Source organism: Pagrus pagrus (genome assembly GCF_965226575.1).
Source record: "Pagrus pagrus genome assembly, chromosome: 7".
In the NCBI taxonomy this organism is placed as follows: Eukaryota; Metazoa; Chordata; class Actinopteri; order Spariformes; family Sparidae; genus Pagrus; species Pagrus pagrus.
This window is the reverse complement of record NC_140191.1, coordinates 13367005-13387665: the sequence shown is the minus strand read 5'-3', so window position 1 is coordinate 13387665 and position 20661 is coordinate 13367005. Positions and strand designations below refer to the sequence as shown.

At 41.0% G+C, this 20661-nt stretch overlaps 3 protein-coding genes across 5 annotated transcripts; 1 reads left to right on the top strand and 2 right to left on the bottom strand.

Annotated features, from left to right (window-relative positions):
- Positions 1 to 184: 184 nt before the first annotated feature.
- On the bottom strand, positions 185 to 4243 carry LOC311259718 (uncharacterized protein). Its single transcript, XM_084357006.1, has 5 exons — positions 3703 to 4243; positions 3229 to 3335; positions 2738 to 2809; positions 2307 to 2453; positions 185 to 2056 (listed from the first exon to the last, which is right to left on the bottom strand). The coding sequence occupies exons 1-5, from the start codon at positions 3713 to 3715 to the stop codon at positions 1703 to 1705; spliced, it is 693 nt and encodes a 230-aa protein (XP_084213132.1). The 5' UTR covers positions 3716 to 4243; the 3' UTR covers positions 185 to 1702.
- A 1493-nt stretch (positions 4244 to 5736) lies between these two features.
- On the bottom strand, positions 5737 to 12655 carry flcn (folliculin). 2 transcript variants are annotated; one of them, XM_084358608.1, is made up of 12 exons: positions 12375 to 12655; positions 11996 to 12208; positions 11695 to 11853; positions 11361 to 11582; positions 11064 to 11230; positions 10566 to 10657; positions 9224 to 9387; positions 8935 to 9048; positions 8013 to 8136; positions 7783 to 7908; positions 6475 to 6577; positions 5737 to 6365 (listed from the first exon to the last, which is right to left on the bottom strand). In XM_084358608.1, exons 2-12 carry the CDS (start codon positions 12206 to 12208, stop codon positions 6158 to 6160), a joined length of 1692 nt encoding a protein of 563 aa, XP_084214734.1. In that variant the 5' UTR covers positions 12375 to 12655; the 3' UTR covers positions 5737 to 6157. The 2 variants fall into 2 exon arrangements, with proteins under 2 accessions (XP_084214734.1, XP_084214735.1); XM_084358609.1 differs by having other exon boundaries at positions 11707 to 11853; positions 12375 to 12654.
- Positions 12656 to 12810: 155 nt separating this feature from the next.
- Positions 12811 to 18058, top strand: leng9 (leukocyte receptor cluster (LRC) member 9). 2 transcript variants are annotated; one of them, XM_084358607.1, is made up of 8 exons: positions 12811 to 12897; positions 13231 to 13383; positions 14659 to 14752; positions 15462 to 15586; positions 15701 to 16027; positions 16137 to 16365; positions 17059 to 17182; positions 17285 to 18058. In XM_084358607.1, the coding sequence occupies exons 2-8, from the start codon at positions 13239 to 13241 to the stop codon at positions 17939 to 17941; spliced, it is 1701 nt and encodes a 566-aa protein (XP_084214733.1). In that variant the 5' UTR covers positions 12811 to 12897; positions 13231 to 13238; the 3' UTR covers positions 17942 to 18058. The 2 variants fall into 2 exon arrangements, with proteins under 2 accessions (XP_084214733.1, XP_084214732.1); XM_084358606.1 differs by lacking the exon at positions 12811 to 12897 and adding an exon at positions 12933 to 13021.
- The last annotated feature ends 2603 nt before the right edge of the window (positions 18059 to 20661 follow it).

Sequence of the window (20661 nt, the reverse complement as noted above, 5' to 3'; positions counted from 1 at the left end):
CTGACTCTTAAAAAGGACCGGCAGTGATGGTTGAGCTCACACGAATGTGGGCTCCAACACAAGCTCTGTGTCATGTAGCAGGATTGCAAAATCATAAACAAAACCTAATCTCTTCTTGCAGTTTGGACAGAAATATAAGTATGCAAGTTTTCTTACTGACAAACAGTGGAGTGTGCAGGAAATACTCTCTTCTCTGTTTTTACTGAAGCAAAAATAGCCATAACATGAAAAAAATACTCAGTTACAAGTAAAAAAGTATGTGAGTAAGTATCAAAAGCGCTTACAGTATTTTCAATTCTGTTAGATTATAGATCTGTTGATGTTTTAATGCCAGCGAGCTATTATTAACAGCTTCATAAACTGTTGGGTAGTTCAATTTATAACAATGCAACACATTTAAAATAACCAATAACTCCAGCTGTCAGATAAATGCAGCAAAGTGAAAAATACAACATTTCCCTCTGAAATCTGGTGGAGTAGAAATATAAAGCAGAATAAAATGGATAAACAATATTTTTCAAGAAATATTTCATGTCAGAAATACTTTTAACCACATTTTAATATTTGCCTTTTTTTCCTGTGTCTGAAAATACATATGTCCACTCTGGTGGATGTTATGAACCATCACAGAAAAAAACAGTACAATAAAAACGTTATTAAAATCAGGATAAAAGTATTTCAAACACCTTATTAAGTTGAATTATTTTTTTTTCTGTGAATAAGAGGATTTGACAGTTATTCCAGGGGTACCAGAGGCTTTGTCAAAATGACCAAGACATACAAAGATAGTCATCAACGGGAATTGTGGACCAGGCTTTGAGGATTTACTAATTGTGATATTGTTCTCCAACAAAAAGGTGCAATATGCAAGAACTGGCGTCCCGTCGAATTCATACTCAAAACAAATAGGGGGCAGCAGATCACCAAATAACAGCTAACTGTTGCTACCTTTAGCTAGTTAGCTTTGCAGCAAGCAGTCCAGACAGATTGGTGGTTACTAACTTCTGCAACACAATACATGAACGTCATAATGTCATAATGTGGACGTTCTTTTGATAATTTCAGTTACTATTTTAATGTTTTCAACTAAAATCCTTACACATTGCACCTTTAAATGGTCCAAAATCGCTTCAAAGCATCTGCATGAAAGGGTTAAATGTACTTAGATACTGTCCATCACAGCAAAGATCACAATAAATATAGCTTACAACCTTTCAGGATATTATGTTCTGGTAAGTTAAACCAAAAAACTGCATATATCTAAATGTCTTTTAATTTACAATATGTACAAAAGTAAACGCCCATAGACTGTAATATCTTACATTTTACACAACATTCATTGTAAACAGTGATGAATTCCACATCAGCAGACGATGGCTTATGTGCACTGGCTTGCTCAGCATTTATCTCTTGTTAGCGTACAGAGCATAGCTAGCTGGAGCTCGGGGCTTGCTCTAAGGAGGACGACGGCTATACGTTTATATGTGTGAGTTGCAGAGTCACTGTTGGACAGAGGACTTAGCTATGTGGACTAACTTTGGACATTAACTGCAACCGGTGCACGTCACTTCATATAACAAAGCTTAACTGTATTACCACACGAAGACACAAATATAAGAGAAAAAAAAAACATTCAGTTTCTTCCAGTGCCAGGAAATGTCTTGCATTTTGTGTGCATCATCAAAAAGACCCTTTTCAGTAACTATGGCAACAACCACCAGTAGAGTCTGAGTAGCAAAGAGCTCCAGAGGGAAGCGCGATACGACAGGGGCGGGGGACCACTGTTGGACGGCGGCTGCGTTATGTCAATCATCTTGACAGGCTGTACTTCCTCCTCACCGCTGATAGCTCGGGTGGTCAAGAGTCTGGCCCTCGATGGACCGTAATCCTTCCTCTCAACAGAGGGGGGCAAAGTGGGCAGGGAGCAAGTTTCAATCGAAGGGTCGCATCCAACCTTGAGCCACTGGGCAAAAAGTTCTGACGTCAGGTTGAGGAGTTCTTCAGGAGAGGAAGATAACGGGGAGAACTGGTCCAGGTCCGTCTCCTCCTGGAACCTCTGTGATAAGGAAACAAGGATTAAATTAATATTTACAGTTAAAGGTAAACAAAGACACATTCAGAGAATCTGCAGTAACACAACGCTTATACATGAATTAATGTTTGAAGCAAACATTTAAACAATCACATACCAAATAACCAGAGATAGCTCTCTCCTTCTTGTCTTTTAAACTTTCTTTAATAGAGTAAAATGAGGCGTACATACAATGAGGCATATTGATAATATATATTTGAAAAGAAAAGCCTACCTCTGTATTTCTGTTCCTCTTTATAATTCTATCCAGTGTCTGCTTGATATCGAGGATTAAGGAGTGATTTAGGTGCTCGTCCCAGAGGTTTCTGAGGAGCACATGCCAGGAATCCAGGAGGACTACTGCAGCAGGGAACACACAACACTGCAGGGGAAAGGTAGAGCAATACAACAAGCCCAAAGTTAGGTTTCAGTGTGCCAAACACATGTGACAAATCACCACAGGAACCACATCAAATGCTCAATTACAGAAGCGACTCAGTGGTACAATAAACTTTTCCTAAACCGAGCCTTTATGAGGCCTGTAACAGTAGTTGAAGATGAGGTAAATGTTAATGATTATCCTGTTAAAAAGTGTGTTTCAGGACAGAGGTGATTCGTCTGTACATGAAAACCTCACTTCCCCTTTTTATCTGATAAGGAACTCACCGGATCAGTGTCACAGAGCATGTTTCTGGCATAGTGGTGCACTACATAGTAATCTTTAGGAAATACTGTCCGCTGGAAGAGAAAAGAAAAAGAGAAAGATGAGAATAAACCCACAGATGAGGAAATAAATAGTGTTTACACTGTAATGACTAACACAGTGAACTGTACTAACTGAGTTTGGCAGGAACAATGTGTGATTGATAAATAACTACAGAGGTGAAGCTACTCCCTTGGCTTTGTAGAGCCGCGCATGTCAGTCGTAAACTCTGTTTATCATCTGATAGCTTATCAGGTGACAAGGAAGGGCTGATTATTATCATTCATTTGAGTGAGATCGTCACCCCTGACTATCTCTCTATACAAACTAAAATAGATCAAGAAATGATTGTAATCTTTGGTAAGAAAAAATAGAAAATGTCTGAACTACAGAGAGGACACTCTCACAAAAGGACTAGTAAGAAAAATCATGAAATCAAATGTTTTTAACTTACAAATCCAGTCGGATTGGAGTCGATGGTTGTTTTAATGTTTTTCACTCCCTCCATTTCAAAGCCACATCCACCACATTGGACAGTCAAGAGTGATAGCAACAGCAAAACTGTGCGAGGCATGAGTAAGAAGGAAAGAGACAGAACACATTCAGATAATTGTTGGAAACTTTCTGTGGTTTTGTTGCTTGTTCAAACTGAAAACCTACTGAGAGATGTTACATCATTTCCTGCCTCAATTAGCTTTTTTTGTGCAGAAAACAACATGAAAACATGGTCCGTCGTTGCAACAGCTGTAATTGCGTTTTAGACACACCGGAAATGCTATTGTAACACCAAAGTGACACAGCAAATCAGATTAGATTCACAGATTAAATTAAGACTCCAAAAAAAAAACCCATTCTGTTATTTTCTACAGACTTTAAAAAGAAAGTTTCTAAAAAAGCCCTTCCATGATCTTAATTGTTTGCATCTCACCTGGCAGTGACATCCTTTTTATCTTTCTAAGAATGGACACTTCTCCATTTCTCTTGTTGACAGCAATCACTCTGCAGACGGGTTTCTGTGTCAGTCTGTGAAAGGCAAAGTTTCCTCCTCTGTGGCTTCTTGAGGTCTTTGACACAGGGTGCACTGCTGTGTCTCCTTCTCCTTCACGGCCTGATGTTCAGTCCTCTTGTGGACATCCCTTATACATTCCTTTCTTTTGAGTTCCCTTGGTACTTTCCAAAAAATGCCTCATTTATCCTCTCACGCCATCCTGCCCTCTCACTTTGGATTTTCCCACTAATGCCTGAGTGGCTGCAGCCTTTTCCTATGAAAGCTTTTGTTGTTGTTTTACTATTTCTCTTTCCCTTTCCCCCCTCTCACTACTGACCTAGAATCTTTCCTGAACAGCCTAATTTGAATCACTCGTCTAGCTGGTTAATGGATAAAGCGGGAGAGACATTGGCCTGCTCTTCTGTCTCTGCCTCTGGCCACTCTGTATCCACACTCAGCTCAAAGTGAAAGTGCTATGCTGGATTGCTTGTCTGCTCCCTTTAAGTCTCGGCCCCTCCCACCGCCACACGTTTTCCCTCACTATTGACTTACCCGGCTCCCTCCCCCCTGCTCCCCACATTCCCTGACACCCACCCTCTTTGCCCCTATCCTCCCCCCTCCAAACCAGGCCCAAGGAGGTTTAGTCATGCAGTTGGAGCGTATGTTTTTCATTTGGACTCTCCCCCACACCTCTGTGCCTGTGTGGATCCACTGGTCTTTATCCCTCCAGAGTCAGTGCGCAATATCATCCTGTTTAATCATCACATGATCTGCCTTCTTTTTTTTTTAAATAAATCACAGAATCACATTCCCTGAAAAACAGGATTGCAACACTGCATTGCCAGAACTTGCAAGTCATACCATGTGTGACAGCTTTCTGTACTCATTACTGTTAAAATGGGCTCCACCGAGGTGGATGGTGTGATCGTGTGATGTCTAATATTGTGCATAGCTGTCATCATCTTATTTGTAACGTGTTGCTGTTTCCCCTCAGGTTATGTGGGGTGTCAGGAGAGGAGTTAATTACTAATGAAAGGCAGGAAGTTTTTTCCTCGTTTCACAGAGGAATTGTTCTTGCATTTGTCCTTTTTTTGAACGAAAGCCAAAGGAAGCAAGACAGTTTTCCAATGTCCCTGCTCCGTTGACAGGGAAAGGGAAACTAGATAGCAGCAGCCTCACTGCAAGCACTATATCATAACACTCCCAGAGGGATCATCAACTCCAAACCTCTTCACCTACGCTATGTGCTTTAATGACAGCTACAAATATCCCGTCATTGTGCTGCCTTCCTGTTCAAACATCGCTTGCATATTGAGGGAAGTAAATATGTAACTGATCTGCGGAGCTGCTGCAAATGACGTTTGTGCTTTTTCTAGAGAAACTTGCAAAATGAAATCCAGATTTGCGTCAGAAAAGCATAACAATGAAACAAGTAACACTCTATTTGCAATTCTGAGCAGTGGAAAGCTACAGTCAATCCTAATATTTACAAACGGACTTTTCCTTGCAATTTGGACTGCAACCCGATTTGTATTACCTACACAATAACTACACAAGTAAGAAAAAAAAGCCCCCCCTCTGAATTTAAACAAAGCCGTATGTTGCTGAATTTTATTGAGTCAAGTCTGCAAGCTTCAGCAAAGCAACAGGCTCAAATAACTCCTGTATGAAAAAAAAAAAACCCTCAGCTTTTTAGTGGATCTGTGTGCGACGGGCTCATTAAGAAGCCAAAATCCTGCTGATGTGGTCGGCTGTACTGGAGCAGGGCCGTGTTATGCAACCGTTTTTTTGCATTCAAGGACACCGTCAAACCTTAAAAGAGTGTTGTCTTACACCACTTGAGACTTGCTGACTGTCGGCCACTCAAACAAGTGAGTGGGAGTTGGCGGAGAAAAGCTTCACTCCCTTTATGTTCTTCCTGTTCGCCACAAGATGGAGCCAATAGTGGAATTTACAACAAAAAGGGCGTCAGAGTGACCGTTGGAGTTTATTTATTTCATTTTAAAGCATCAGAAAAAGAGTAAACAAAGTGCAAAGTCTGTTTGTAATAAGTTAAACTTTACATATTAATATGTAGAGGTACAATAATTCCCTTTGACAAACAACAGCCTCATACATTATCCAAACTGGCTGAATGTGTTAATCTGTGCAGGATAATAATCAGGGTTAGGAACAGTAGATTTCTCATTAATTAAAAAGACAATAATGGATGAGCCAAAGCATTTCTGTCATCCATTCACATTCCCCTTTCATTCCACTAAAAGTCCCAAACAGCCCAAAAAACTGTTGATGAAAATTCCTTGCTTTCACTTTCCTTTCTTTAGTATTTGTCCCTGTTTTCAGCCCCCTTTCCCTTCACCCCTCCTCCTCCTCCTCCTTTCTTCACCTCTCTTTGTCACTGGCTGGGGCTCCTCTCCCCTCCTCGCACTGCGGTCATTAAATGACTCTTGTAGGTTTTGCTGAGTCCAGTCATCCAGAACTTAAGCAGCCTGACGTTGTCCTCCTCGCCTGGCCCGGTGGCGCCGAGGAGGGCCAGGACCTTCTGGGTGTCCTCCCTCCCTCGCCCGTCCACTTTGGAGAACTTGAACAGAACTTTGACCTTACTGGAAGACGAAAGAGAAACAGCTATTAGAGGGCTTTCATAGGGAAATTTGTGAAAACTTGCTAAAAACCCAGGTGGTCTTTGATTTAGAATGAATGGGTTTTACTCACTTCATCCACTCTTCCTTCAGACACAACAGGCAGTGAGATACGACGTCCACAGACAAGTTCTCATTGGACAGAGCCACCTCAAGCTTGTTCAATAATGTTGGACCTGGTAAAAGAGACAAAGACTGTTAGTAAACCTCAGTTTAAGTACAAACTGGTTTAATACTTATTTACAATAAGGTTATAATTTGGTCCCTTTTGTTCACTTAATCTCAAAAACATTCTGGATGAACGGTTTTGAATGAAAGTTGGTGAAAAGATGGGCGGTAGGCCAAGAAACACTAGTTTTTACAGGTGGACTCAGATCCTGGGAGTCTTTACAGGATTCCTTATCATTGTGGGTCGGGACATGTCTGAACATTTTCTGATTTTCACTCTCACTTCTGTTCTTAGTTGAAGGTTGAAGAAATCTGTCCCCCATAACTCATAATTATGTGTACCTTGAAGCGGGTTTAGATATCAGATTTCTGTGATTGGATAAAATCAGTTTAAAGTCCTCTAACCTGTCGGGCTATGTATCCATCTGGATTGTAGTGTTAGTTGCAGAGTTTTGGAGATATCTGCCTTCTCTCAAATATAATGGAACTAGATGGCACTCAGGTGGAAGGTGGAAATCATCACCTGGTTACTCAAGTTAATCCACAGACCCTGTTGTTGTGAGCAGATTCATGTAGGAACTATTTTCTCTTTCTACCTTATCACTGCGCACAAGGAAGCATGCTACTACTCATGGACCAGAGGCAAGATAACTAAGCTAGCAAACGTTACATCTTCGCTGAGGAGGGCGCCATTAATGTTTATATCCTGTGTTGTCATGACAATGAGCCTCTTGTCCATGAGTACATGCACGCTTCCTTCTGTGTAGTAGAACGGTTGCCGGGTGTAGTTTGGTAGAAATAAAATATTTCCTACATGAAACTCTTCACAACAAGGTCTGTGGATTATCATGAGTAACTGGGTCATGACTTCTGGAAAGAGAGATGACTGTTGAGTTTTTGAAATGTATATTTTTAGAGCTTTGAGCTCCACAAGCCGAGTGCCATCTAGTTCAATTATATTCAAGAGAAGGCAGACATCTCTATGGCTGATACTCCAAAACATTGCAACTCACACCAAAACAATCTAGAGATAAATAGCACTACAGGTAAGAGGAAAACATTTTTTATTTTTTTATTTTGGGGTGAACTTTCCCTTTAAGTTTGTGCAGCACTGGCAAAGACATCTCTTTGCTTTTAAAGCTTTAACCAGGAGAAAGTGAAAGTGGCAGCAAACCTACAGTGACTATTTATAAATGAAGGTACGTGCACTCACCCCTGTCTGTGGGCTGTGAGTTGGCACTGCTGATGGTGAACTGATAAAGTGAGGAGATATCGTCTTCACCCATGGCTGAGATCTGACAGCCTCTCTCTGAAGTGACATCCACCAGCACTGAAAACTCTACAGGACAAACGAAAGGAAGGTTAAATCAATAAATTATGACCTGCATGCACAAGCCAACGGCACATGCAGTAATCTATTACAGTTGAAAGAGTCTCTTTTACCGGAGGAGCTGACGTGAGTTGGGATAGGAACATCTGGGCTGAGGCCCAGGAAGTTGCATTTGTAGGCCTCCTCATACTGAGCACTGTATGGCACAGATCGCACACAGCCCACCGGCAGCAAAGACTGATGGGAAACAGGACAGAGATTCAGATTATAAACATGCTTGAAGTAAGCGTGTTAATGGCCTCCCACCCACTCACTTATTTTGACAGATAAGTATCTTTTATAGCTAGATATTTTGACACAGAATACACAGGTGTAAATAATAAAATTAACGATGGCTAAATTCCATTTAGCTGCTTCAGTGTCCTGGTTTGCCATTATTAATGTTATTAGTAACACCTGTGCAATCTTCCACTATGATGAGTAAACATGTCTGCTGTGGAAAAGGCCTGGGAGGTATTAGAAAGCATGCAACAATCTAACTGTAACCAAATAAAAGACAGAAAAAAAAAAATAACAATGTCAAGTGGATGACATACTCAAATATCTTTCAACAGTAAAAAGGAACGTTTAACAAAAACAGCTGCGTGCTCTGTCTCGTTTGTGCTTCTTACATAGGGAGTTCAGGGGAGCATGTACAGGCAAAGAACATTTTCAAGGCGTGTAATGTTAGCATAAACAATAATATGTCTTCAGGCGAGCATTGGCTCTTTGTGGCGAAATAATATCTGATACCCAAACCAAACATTGTCACATGAGACGGTATTTGTAATTAGCCATATTTCATAACTACTTTTCAACCGCAGCAACATGAAACAGTGTTTAATGTTTACAACTGTGTCATACCACACTGCATTTTACTACTGACACATTATTTACACTGTGGATAACTATTTAAGACCCTCCCAGGTGTTATCACTCGTCCTAACATGATATCTCTCCTGACGAGGCAGAAAAGGCAATACAGTGGTGGAGTACCTTGAGCACTGTAAAAGCTGATTGGATGAGCCCGGGGTCTGTGCCTCTCCATATGACCTGATTTCCCATGAGCACATGCCACACCAGCTGACGAAACTCTGCAGGACCGAGAACCTGCAGAACGATTCAGACTTTGATGTACAGCATGTCACAGATACATATGAGCTAATGTAAAGGTGTGAATTGACCAAATGTGCGAGATTTATATAATTAGAAGGAGAAGTCTAGAAGTCTTTTTTCAGTTTTCTGTCAACTTATACAGTCAACTTAATACATTTCTGAAGTTTACCTGTCTCAAATGCCTCAGTGACCTAAATTTGGGACCAGGTAACTCATCCAATTTTGCATCATCACACAGGAAGTCGATGCCCAGCTCGCTCTCTGATTGGTGGCGCTGTGACTTTGCAGCGCCTCCTTCTGCTCCTTCCCAGCAGCTCATTTCCTCCTCTTGCTCTTTGGGAAACAGAGTGATATCAGAACAGAAACAGCGATGACCAAATGCTTTCATGTCTCGGTTTATTGCAAATTTGGGGGAATTCCAATGGAGATTATTTTTACAAAGAGCAGACTCTGTGTCATGCTCTCTATTTAGTGTATTGTGTATTTGAACGGAAATCAGTGGTTTGCAATCTTATCTCTTATCAATGACTAATTTCAATCCCACTAAAGAATAAACTACAGCAATACAGCACACAATGCACTTATTCAGGCACGCATCTTTTTTTTTTTAAACTACTTTTATGTACATGCATTTTTATTTGATGTTTTTTTTTTCTTTTTCCTGAAAGTATTTATCTTTTCTGTGTTCTTCTTCTATTGTGTGTTATTGTTAAAACACTGAGTTGCATTTAATGTTTTTCTCTGCCTTTTTAATTATTTTTATGTTTTCTTTTTAACACCATTCTGTAAAGCACTTTGAGCTGCCTTTTATGTATGAAAGGTGCTATACAAATAAGTTATTGTTATGATTACTAATGAAATAGCTCCGCTGTAGTCTGCACAATATTAAAACTATATACTAAATAAGTCATTTTTATTGTACCACTTTCATATTATTGATAATTGTAATACTTTTATTTTATTGTGTTGTAATTAACCCCCGTTAATCGCTTGGTAACTATGATTCTGAAAAGCGCTACAGAAGTAAAGTTTATTTAATGACAATATTAATATAAGGGAACAGGGTATTAAAATTCCACAACCTAAGAGCCTCGCTGGCCGGGGAGATCGAAATCTTTTAATCACTTTCTAAATCTCAACTAAATATTGCGTAAACGCCTTCTGGAAAAGGCTGTACATTTGAGCACAATGGTTAAATGAATCACTTTGTTTTCGTAGCCGGTGAGCCTCTGCACTGACTGACCCAGTGAATCAGACTTTAACAGGAGACTTTTCAGACTGATGATAAAACCATGGCACATTGTGCAAACACATGACATCTGCTGTCTGATATCATCCTCCATCAGGACAAGGCAAGACATGTCCAAGCATCACCCAAATAAATGATTTTCCATTTTGTGACAAGTTTTCAGTCACCGTCATGCTTAAACAAGCGTGAAGTGGGAAAATACAAAAGTTTCCATTACATAATAGTTTAAAACATCCTGTTTGATTAGGGACAGTGTGCCTACCTGTCTGTCTCTCTATTAGCACCAGCGTGTCCTCTGTGGGGGCTCCCTCCAGCAGCTTCTCTGTCAGACGACTCCCACAGGCCTTCAGCAGCCTGGAGACATCCACATGTCCAATTGAGTGAATACAGGGAAAAAGACAACAGCTTGTATGCCATAAAGTGCTTCAACATGCGAATTAGTATTCTAGTTTTGAGTCGTATCCCATTTTTGATCACATCTGTGATATGGTCCCTGTATACATGATCCTAAAAGTATCCACTTCTGATTGTCTGCCAGCAGGCATGTCTTGATCTCTCACCATCTCAACTACCGATCTGTATGTTTATAAACCAGGATAAGGTGTTTACATGCCACAGTATCCTAGTTTCTATAGGAGTAGTCAAATTAGCACATCCAGGTTTCTCAAAACCAGGATATGACTCTACATGCCCAAGAATAAACAGGGTACTAAAGCGACTGTAAACCCACTCATAATGAACTGAAAGTATATGAACGCACCAGCTAAAGGAGGAGTGCAGGCTGGCCCAGAGATTGGGATGCTGGGTAAGAGAAGTTAGTGATCGTGCTGCGTTGCCACTCCTTTGGTGTGGAAACACTGCAGGTGAGAAGACACTGTTCATCCTCACTGCTCGCTGGGGACAAACTCCTTGTTCATTGTCAAACACCTGATGGAGTAGAGTATGAAGACATTAGGCAAACTAACAGATACATGCCTGTGGAATCAGTTAATGTTTCCAAATGTGTTTCTATTTGAGTAAACTGAAAAAAAGGCATGCAGTGGACATGGCACCCTACCTTGAGGGCAGTGCTTTGCAGGCTCTGGATTGTGAGTCTGAGGTGGCGTAACAGAAAAGGCCAGGAGTTGATAAGGTAGATCCTGTCCATTGCTACCATGACGATACTGTACCAGCGCTGGAAGCCCCTGGCGAGGCTGTCTTTGATAAAGAACGTGTGCGAGAACACAAAACCGTGCTGCTCATCTCCAAAGAAAATCGGGCCTTCACGGCCGGGACACACCTGACGACACAGACAGAGAGAGAGAGTGGGTGGCAACAAGGGAATAAGAAAATGTAATAGGTTATTCGGTGTATGGGATGTGTGACTCACACACACATACATGCAGACGTACGTCACTGTTTACCTCACAGCTGAGGCTGCGTACGCATGCCTGGCGGACCACGCTGAACAGCTGCGGCTGTCTGGGATGCTGGTGGCTCAGGAAGCGAATGCCTGTTTCGTCATCAATGCTCATGAAGCCAGGGTGAGATGCAGGAAGGGATCGACAGCCCTATGAGGTGAGGAGAAGAGGGAAATTAGTACTTGAAGACAGAATACAGAACTATGAACTCACTGCATACAAAAATATAGGTATATCTATAGTTTTATGATGTAGGAGACATGTGAAGAGAGGGGTGGTTCAGCTCACTCACGTCACACATTTCCCCTCTCTGTGTGGCCGAGCTGTTGGCCCTCATGGTCAGCCCCTCTCCTTCCCGGTCACCATCACGGTCCCTGTCCCCTGGCACTGGGGCACCTGTCTGGGATGAAGGGGACGGGGATGGAGGGTGCAGTGCTTCAGTGCAAAACAACGTCCGAGGGCCATGGAGCTCACAGAAGTGACAGAGAGCAACCAGAGCATTCATCTGAAGGAGGGAGAAAACACGGTTTTCATGTTTTTACAGCGTTGAGTATGTTTGAAACTGATATGTGCAGTAACAAGCAGGTCATAACATAACATCTGTTTCTGGCCAGTCACTGACACTTCTAGGTTACACTGTTATTACAGCTGACGATATCAGATAGTCTTACCTTCAGCCAAGTACAACAAATGACTGGTGCTCAGCGCTGCTTCACAAAAGGACGTTCATTGCCCGCAACGTCAAAAAAGCCGTTTTACACAAAGCAGCATATCGAAATAGTCGCACAAAACAAACAAAAGTCTTAATTTAGTCCGTTATCGTAAAATCCATGACTCTCAGCGTCTCATATTCAGGTTTTCTTCACTTTTTGTTCTGTTTTCTTTCTGTGCAGCTGCTAACTGACAATAACACACAGTCACGTGACGCGCAGTCACGCGCTCGGGCTCAAGTGACGCATGGCGGTTAACGACGCTACTTTTCCCTCAATTTTAACCTTTAAATCGGTAAAATCTTGATTTCTTTTTAAGCAACAAGAAAGTAATCAAATACCAGATTTATTTTCTGGTATCGGGCTTTGTTTAATCTTTCCACAAAGGCACTTTTCGACGAAAGACTACGTTACCCATGATCCCCTGCGAGACAACAAACGCGGGTCAAAGGGCGAGAAGAAGTCAGAATCGTGTGCTTCTTCGGTTAGTATGTAAAAGATTGAAAAATAATATATTTTCACGGTGTTTTTTTACAAATACTTATTTATGTTTAAATCGTATTTTCTACATTTTACGGTTGTTAATTTTCTATGTTGAACTTTGAAAGGTTTGTAATGTTATTAAACGCTAACTAACCACTTCCGCATAAGTTCGTGTTGGGAACATTTCCATAGTTAGGAAGTAAATATTCCAGTTTTAGGAGTGTCCGGTCTTACTGAGTCATTCTGTCAGGTCAAACAAAGCTAAAGGTTTAGCAGCAAACACCACAGAGACACAGGGTTTTTTTCTGAAGCGACATTGCCTTTTATATCACAGATTGGAGCATGGCATCAGACGGATTAGGAGAGCCCTCAGTGCCACCAGAGGACCAGACAGGTGATGGGACCCTCTTGACAGATGCACCAAGCGCAGAGGCAAGGGACCCCCCTGAGCCTAACAGTGGCAAAGACACCCTAAAAACCACAACAGGTAAATTTGCTTTTTATTTTCCACGTAAAACAGGCATCAAAAGGCTACTAATTTCAATATATAGCCATAGCTAAGTCCATATAATATATCACATACTCAAGAGATTGTTACTTGCACAATAGACCTGTTAGTAACTTATGTAACTGGAAACAGCCTGTAATCTTTTCCAAGAAATCGATTTTGTAATATTTATCAATACACTGCAATACACTTCTGTGTTACTGTGAGCAGTTTGAGTTCTGGTAAGGTCCTGGTTATGTTATCATGTGTCTGGAGTCGGTAACCTTAAAAGGGGGAGCTGAATGAATGAGTAGACCACAGTAATGGCTACCAACATTTTTACTTCATGCCGGACTGCTCTGCTGGAAATGTGTCAGGAGTCAGGAAGTGAATCATGAGCCGTGAGTGTTGGCTCTGACCTCCGGTGTGAGAGAAATATTTACTGTTTGCGTGTACTCTTGGCTCAGTTTCCCCTTTCCAACGAATAATTTCTTCATCGTCATTATTTCACCCAGTTACCTTTAGTTTCTTTTACTGAAAGCTTATGTCGGGAAGACTAAAACCATGATGTGATCAATCTGTGACAGCCAGAGCTTTCTCAGGGGGGATGGAAGACAGCTAATAATTGAAGGATTTGGATCATGAGTCACATCCAGTCTTCCTATCTGGAAATAGCATTACAGGCTGTGTGGTATGTGTTTTGAGTTTACAGGCAACCACATCCCAACTACTTGGCTGACATTTTAGTCCTCCGGGTCGAGTCATTGCCACCTGTTACATGATTTACACTCTATGGAAGTGTATTGGAGAGGAAATACAGTGTTATACACATTTTTTCCACTGCAAGGTTTTTCATGGAGATTAATCACTTATTTATTCCAGATTTGAACTGTTGAATGCAATATCAGACCTGCTTAAGATAAAAATCAGATGAACATAATGACATTTTTTTTTGGTGTCCTACACTTTGAGGGCAGGCGATTAGGGATCATATTTCCTGACGTCGGTGCATTTACCATCTATCTGTGATCTGGCACACATAACTTCTGTTCTGGTTAGAGATCATCAACACATCCGGGAATTATGGGACAGGCATCCCAAACTGTTTAATCACGTGTTGAGTGACCATGACCAACAGTCATTGCTATGAGTCTTTATTTTCATTTAAATGCAGATACTGAGACTCTGCTCACCTTCTGTACAGGCTTTCATAACAGTTTAATTACACGTCTGTTCTGCTCACCTTCCCTCTGTGTCTGTCTCTATCATTGACAGAGTCAGGAGGACGGGATGAGGATGGAGTCAACGTGTGCCAGTTTTTCCTGATGGGAAAGTGTCATTTTGGCAACAGATGCCGTTTGTCTCACAGGTCTGCTCGCCTTATTTTGTTCAGTGAACAAACCAGCAGGATGAAGGACGGCTTTTAATTTCCTTGTTAGACTTTTGAAAAGTACATCTTTATTTTTATTATCTGTGTCAATAAATGTTGGGTTGCAAATGATCATAGGACATTAAGGCTAGCATTAAATAGATGGCTGCCTGAGTGCTAAAAGTATTTATTCTCACATGCCCCTATGAACTCTGAATGTATGATTAGTCGCTGTAAATGACAAAATACAAGTTATAAGTACCTGTCTAATAATAATGAAAGTATTTGCCAAGCTATCTAACCTGTTAAAAATGTATAACAATTACCTGAATCACTTTTAAATAGTGAAACACTGACATCAGAATAAAAAAAAAACATTTAATGAACACAGACAATTAATTCCAGTCATCATATCGTAAGTCAGGTCCAAAGTCTTTAACCTCCAAGTCCGTGTTGAGTCTTAAGTAATTTTCTGTTAGGTCAAGTTGCACTTTATCAAATCAGTGATTTGCGTCCAATTCACAATGACTTGAGTCCCCTTGAGTCCACATCTCGGTACTCAGCCATGACTCAATATGGGTGTTAACCCAAAGTTCAGACATGCTTCACGAATCTGTGTCAAATGTTATTAAGGGTTTCATCATTTTTTTTGTCATGACTCACATTCATAATTAGCATTCTTTCCACTCGTGTGGCTCTCTTTTCATAGTGACCCATCAGTGGATGATTCAGGGGCTGTGTCTCCTGACCAGGATGACAAACAGGATGGAGAAAAGACAGGAACACACAAGAAGAAAGTGAACAAAGCAACAAAGCTAAAAGTCGAGCCAAAAGGTACCTCCGTATTTAGTTTTCTATGTCATCTGAGAATGACAACATATTCTAAGGAGGCCAGCGGTCCTACATTAATCTGTTTTAACACTTTTTTTCCATCTCCCTCTCCTGAAGAGGTGAACAAGAAGCCTCGCATGCGCACAGCAGATGATGTTATCTCTCGGATCCTGTGGGACGCCTCAGTAGATGCTTCAGAGTTTGTGGTGGGGTACGTAGATCGCTTTCTCGGTGTGCTGGAGCGTCCCTTCAATGACTTCAACTGGGACACCAACCCCTGCGACTGTGATTACACCACTGAGCTGGCCCTGCCCAGACACAGGATCCAGTACTTCACCTACAGAGGGCACCGCGTCTGGGACCGCCACAGCAGGACTGACAGGGTGTTTGGCTCCACCGGTCAATCTCTGGCTCCCCCCTTTGGAGGGGAGGAGGAAGTAAAGGGTGAGAGAGGACCCTTTATTGCTACCCCACCTTGAATATACACAATTTACAAAAGCCAGTACACTCAACAGGATTTACACTCAACAAATTTCATAATTTCTTTCACAAGGAATAAACAAAGAGGACCAAGAAAAACAACAAGACCTTGAAACAACAGAAGAGCAGCCACCTGTTGTTCGTGGGCAGAGTGAAACAGAGGACTGTACTCATACAGAGAACACACATCTGGAGGAGGAGAGGCTGTCTGAGATGGATGATTACAACCCAGAGTCAACACAACCAGGTCCAAAGAGTCCAGTACACACTTCTCAGGAACAACAGGAATCAGGAATAGCAAGGTCTGCTGTTCATGTTCACCCTTCAGATTTAACTGAGAACAGATAACAATAACATCCTTCAAAACAATCAGTTCAGAACATAGTATGTAGATGAATCGATAATGGAAAAAAACATTAGTTGCAGCCCTAAAACAGAATATGATTTAGAGGAGAATGATTTAAATCAGATCCTTCACATTGTGCTGAGCTTAGCGAATATAGCTACGGAGCTGGATGAGGGAGAAATGAATGAATCAACACTCCACCATAATCTAGAAGATGTCTGACCAAAGTTTTTGCGAACTAACATTCAAACACACACCTCTGACCCCATGATATCACTCTGCTAGCTACGATAACCCACAAGGTCACGCTCAAGTGTGGTTTTATGTCATTGTCGGATTAGCTCGTCACCCCAATTTAACTGGAGAAACACGAGTTCAAGTTTGGTCATCCAAAATATTGTAGTATTTTACAGGAAAAGAGAGGGGTTTGGATATAGAAATACTCAAAAATGATATTTTATGACAAGATAACAGATCAATCAACATGAGGACACAAGATAATAACCTGAAATTTTTTTATTTTTTTTATTTCACTGTGTCCTTAAGACATTTCACATTTATGAAATGTTATGTTGTGTGACTTGGAAAAAAATCTTGCAAGATAATCTCCAGTCATTTGAGCCATTTTGCTCATCTGTTTTGATTTTAGATCTCAGGATTCAACAGACCAAACGTCCTCATCCCAAAAAGAAGGAGCAATTGTTAAACAGGACGCTGAGGAGGAGCCCACAGAAGAAGGGCAAGAAAGCTGGGAAGGCAATGAAGACTCTTCAGTGAGTACAGTTCAACTCACGCTGAAATACTTTCTTGTTCTGTGATTACAGTTTCTATTTAATACAGTGATGCTCTTTATGTCCCTTCTTTGTTATGCACAGAGTTATCTCGAAGCCATGAACATCAGCCAGACTGATTCACCTCTGGAGCAGAGAGAGGAGAAACGTGGCGGTCGCCCCCCGAAGAAACGACCAACGCACTTCATCACGTTCAGGGCCAACACTCCTGCCATCCTCTCCTGTTTCCAGCAGCTGCAGAAGGAGATCACCTCCCTTCTGCCGTCCTCTGCCCCTCACTGGCAGACCTCCTCCTGCCTTCATGTCACCATGTGCCTCCTGGTGCTGCGCAGCCCAGCTGAGGTGGACGCTGCTGTGCAGATCCTCCGACAGTTTGCCCATTTGGATCGTAACCCCCCGGTGTCTCTGACCTTCCCTGTGAAGCTTAAACATTTCAATGGGAGGGTGCTGTACTTGAGCCCCCAGCCTCAGCTCCACCTCCAGCAGCTCAACAGTGGCCTGCAGGAGGCCTATAGGGAGAAGGGCTTGCTCCACAGGAACTCCTACAACCCGCGCTACCACCTCACACTGGCCAAGGTAGTGGGCGAGGAGGTTGACAGGATTTTTGAAGGGGTGGGGGACCTGAAGGTGGGGAAAGGTTTCAATTTTGGCCGTCTGCCAGTAAACACCTTACACCTTTGTGTTGTAAGAGGTACCATAGATGGTTTCTATGAGACCGTGTGCACAGTCACTCTTCGCTGATAGCAGACTGTGCCATTTCACATGCACACACAACACACGTGTATGTTAGCACTTAAGAGATATGACTGGGTGCTATACCTCTGATATTTGCACTATCAATGTGGCCTTTCAAACCAATCTGATGTCTGTGTTTTACGTTATTTAGTTTATATAGGCACTTTTAAAGATATTTGGGTGAAGGACATTTTTATAGGCAGGCACAATCACAAACACAAACTACACTACACAAAACCAAACTACACTTAAATAATATGATTGTAAATGTATGTATTTATCCCAATCTGTGCCCTTTAATCCGATAAGCACCATCACATTATCCAGTATGTCATATTTAGGCTTCAGAATGAGATGAATGTTGTCTGTACAAAATAATAATAGTACAGGGAATTCATAATGCAAGCTGATGCACTACAGCCAGAACTAAAAGCACAGATGTTTACTTTGCCTGGCTGAACAGAAGAATATAAAAACTAAAAACAGATTCAGGCAAAGTAGATTTTTTTTTATAATGTAATATAAAGATTTATCAGTCAGTCTTCTTATTTAATGGTTTTAAAGCAACTTTATGTAGAAATTGTGCAATTTGGCGCCCCCCACAGTTTCTGAATGCAACACCACTGTCGTAAATACAAATCCCAGGTCTGTAACAATTTGTCAGATGTAATATAGGTGCTAACTACAAACAAAACCCATTACATCATCACAATGTTATGTGTTGAAAACTTTAATGTTGAAGTAACCATGTATGTAACGCTGTGATCCTACCCTCCCACTGAAGTTACACAGTGCAGAAACAAGTGACAGAGACAACAGGCACCGTATTTACAAGAGACTGTATCATCAACGTGATTTTAAAGCTGTTATTTAAAGGTACCAAAGTTAGATAATGTTGATTTAATTGATAGAAATGAGTGAAAATACACTATAAAGCTCAAATTTCTATTGCAAACATCTTTTATAACTATTACTAAAATGATGTGTCGGAAAACAAAATCAGAATACGGTGGTAAATAAGGCAAATAAGAAATTTGCCTTGGTGTTTTGGTGCGTAACAATAAATACAGTAAGAAAAAAAATTAGAAATGAAAAGACAAAGAAAGATAAAAGGCAATAATTGCAAGTCAAGACAAATAAAATAGAAAATTGATTAAAAAAAAATTCTCAAAATATGTACATTATGTTTTTTAAATGAAAGAGCTGTACATTACTGTGCTGGAAAGTTTAAAGTATTCATCAGGGGAAGCTCACAGTATGCTGTGTGAGAGCATTTTAGTGTCAGGGGTGCTTTCATGCTCACTCAGGAGTCAATCAATCAATTAGTCGACTAACTGAAAATTAAGTGGCAACTGCTTTGATAAATGATTCAGTCAAGTTCTAGCTTGTCCGTCGTGAAGACAGGTTGATGCTGCTTCACCTTGTCTTTTTTTTCTATTTTCTAAAATTCTATTGATCAAAATTGATAAATTAATTGAGACAATGATCAACAGATTAATTGCTGATCACAATAAACGTTATTTGCACGAGTCAAAATGGAAACCAGCAGTATCGATCATGAAGCTGCGTTTACATGGAGCCTAATATTCTGATTATAATCATGCCCACCATCTCGACAAAGATGCGTTGTGAAAGATGTTTCTTCCAGTTGCCAAGGGTTTGTTCTCAATACAAACTCTTAGAGAACTTAACATAGATGACGATAGACATCCATCTTCAGGACAGGGAGCTGATGAAACATGTGCCAAAAGAGATTAAATGTCCGGCGAGGAAGAGGAATACATGGCGTAACATCACTTGCGCATGTCACACAGCTGTTCTGGTGAAATTATTTGTTGCGTTTAAACGCCAAACCCTATTAATCCAACCCCGTGTAAACAGTTGACCTGAAATCTTAAATCAAAGTGAAGAAATATTGTCCACTTGAACACAGCTACTGTAAACATCGCCTGCTGGAGATACATCCTGTGTCAAACCTGCCTTTACACACATTTGAGTAGTCGTAAGGTTTTTCACCAACTCCTTTCTTGTAATATGAAATAATATTAAGTAGTTAAGTAGTTTTATTTTCTCTGTTTATTATCTTCGTGGGCCAAACAAGGTGATCAGGGCTAATTTTTTCCACACAGGCCCGACTGTACTTTGGGTATGCTCTACTTTGATATCTCCTGTTTTATCTTAACAGACGGGACATAATGCACTTGCCATAAGAGCATATGTATGAGACATAAATTGTCTATGAGGGGAAAAGATTATGTTTTCTTTACAGCCACAAATTATCCAAAGTGGTTGTATTCTGCAGCTCATAATTCTGCGATTTATACCATCTGTTTAATAATGTATGGACTGTGTTCCACAAGAACGATGGCTTTGTATGCTTTTACAATGAATTATAAGCACTAGATTATCAAGGACATTAAATATTGAATTGGTTATTTTAAACAATGTGAGTGGTGATATTTTATCAGCGCAGTGATGGATGGCCTGGATGGATTGCTGTGGTTTAACATACAGACACTCGCAGGCTGCGTAAACGCTCCCCGAACAACTCTTGCATACATAATATAATTTTCTGTCTTCCTCCCAGATACACACACACATACACACTATACATAGGCTATATGAGTCAGTGAGTATGCTCTGTGGCTCTCTACTGTTTGCTCCCTCGCTCGCATTATCTCCCTGCCTCCCTTCCCCCACTCTCTTTTCAGTGACACAGAAAAACT

Bases quoted from the DNA above. Each gene is read 5' to 3' on its own strand.
- LOC311259718 (XM_084357006.1), bottom strand. The intron at 2,810-3,228 runs GTAAGTTAAAAA...TTTCTCTTCCAG, and splicing joins ACTCCAATCCGACTGGATTT to CGGACAGTATTTCCTAAAGA. The intron at 2,454-2,737 runs GTGAGTTCCTTA...TTTCCCCTGCAG, and splicing joins TGCTCTGTGACACTGATCCG to TGTTGTGTGTTCCCTGCTGC.
- flcn (XM_084358608.1), bottom strand. From the start codon at position 12,208: ATGAATGCTCTGGTTGCTCTCTGTCACTTCTGTGAGCTCCATGGCCCT. The intron at 11,583-11,694 runs GTACGTCTGCAT...CTGTGTCGTCAG, and splicing joins GCTGTGAGGTAAACAGTGAC to GTGTGTCCCGGCCGTGAAGG. The intron at 11,231-11,360 runs GTAGGGTGCCAT...CTACTCCATCAG, and splicing joins TGCAAAGCACTGCCCTCAAG to GTGTTTGACAATGAACAAGG.
- leng9 (XM_084358607.1), top strand. From the start codon at position 13,239: ATGGCATCAGACGGATTAGGAGAGCCCTCAGTGCCACCAGAGGACCAG. The intron at 15,587-15,700 runs GTACCTCCGTAT...CCTCTCCTGAAG, and splicing joins GCTAAAAGTCGAGCCAAAAG to AGGTGAACAAGAAGCCTCGC. The intron at 16,028-16,136 runs GTGAGAGAGGAC...TTCTTTCACAAG, and splicing joins AGGGGAGGAGGAAGTAAAGG to GAATAAACAAAGAGGACCAA.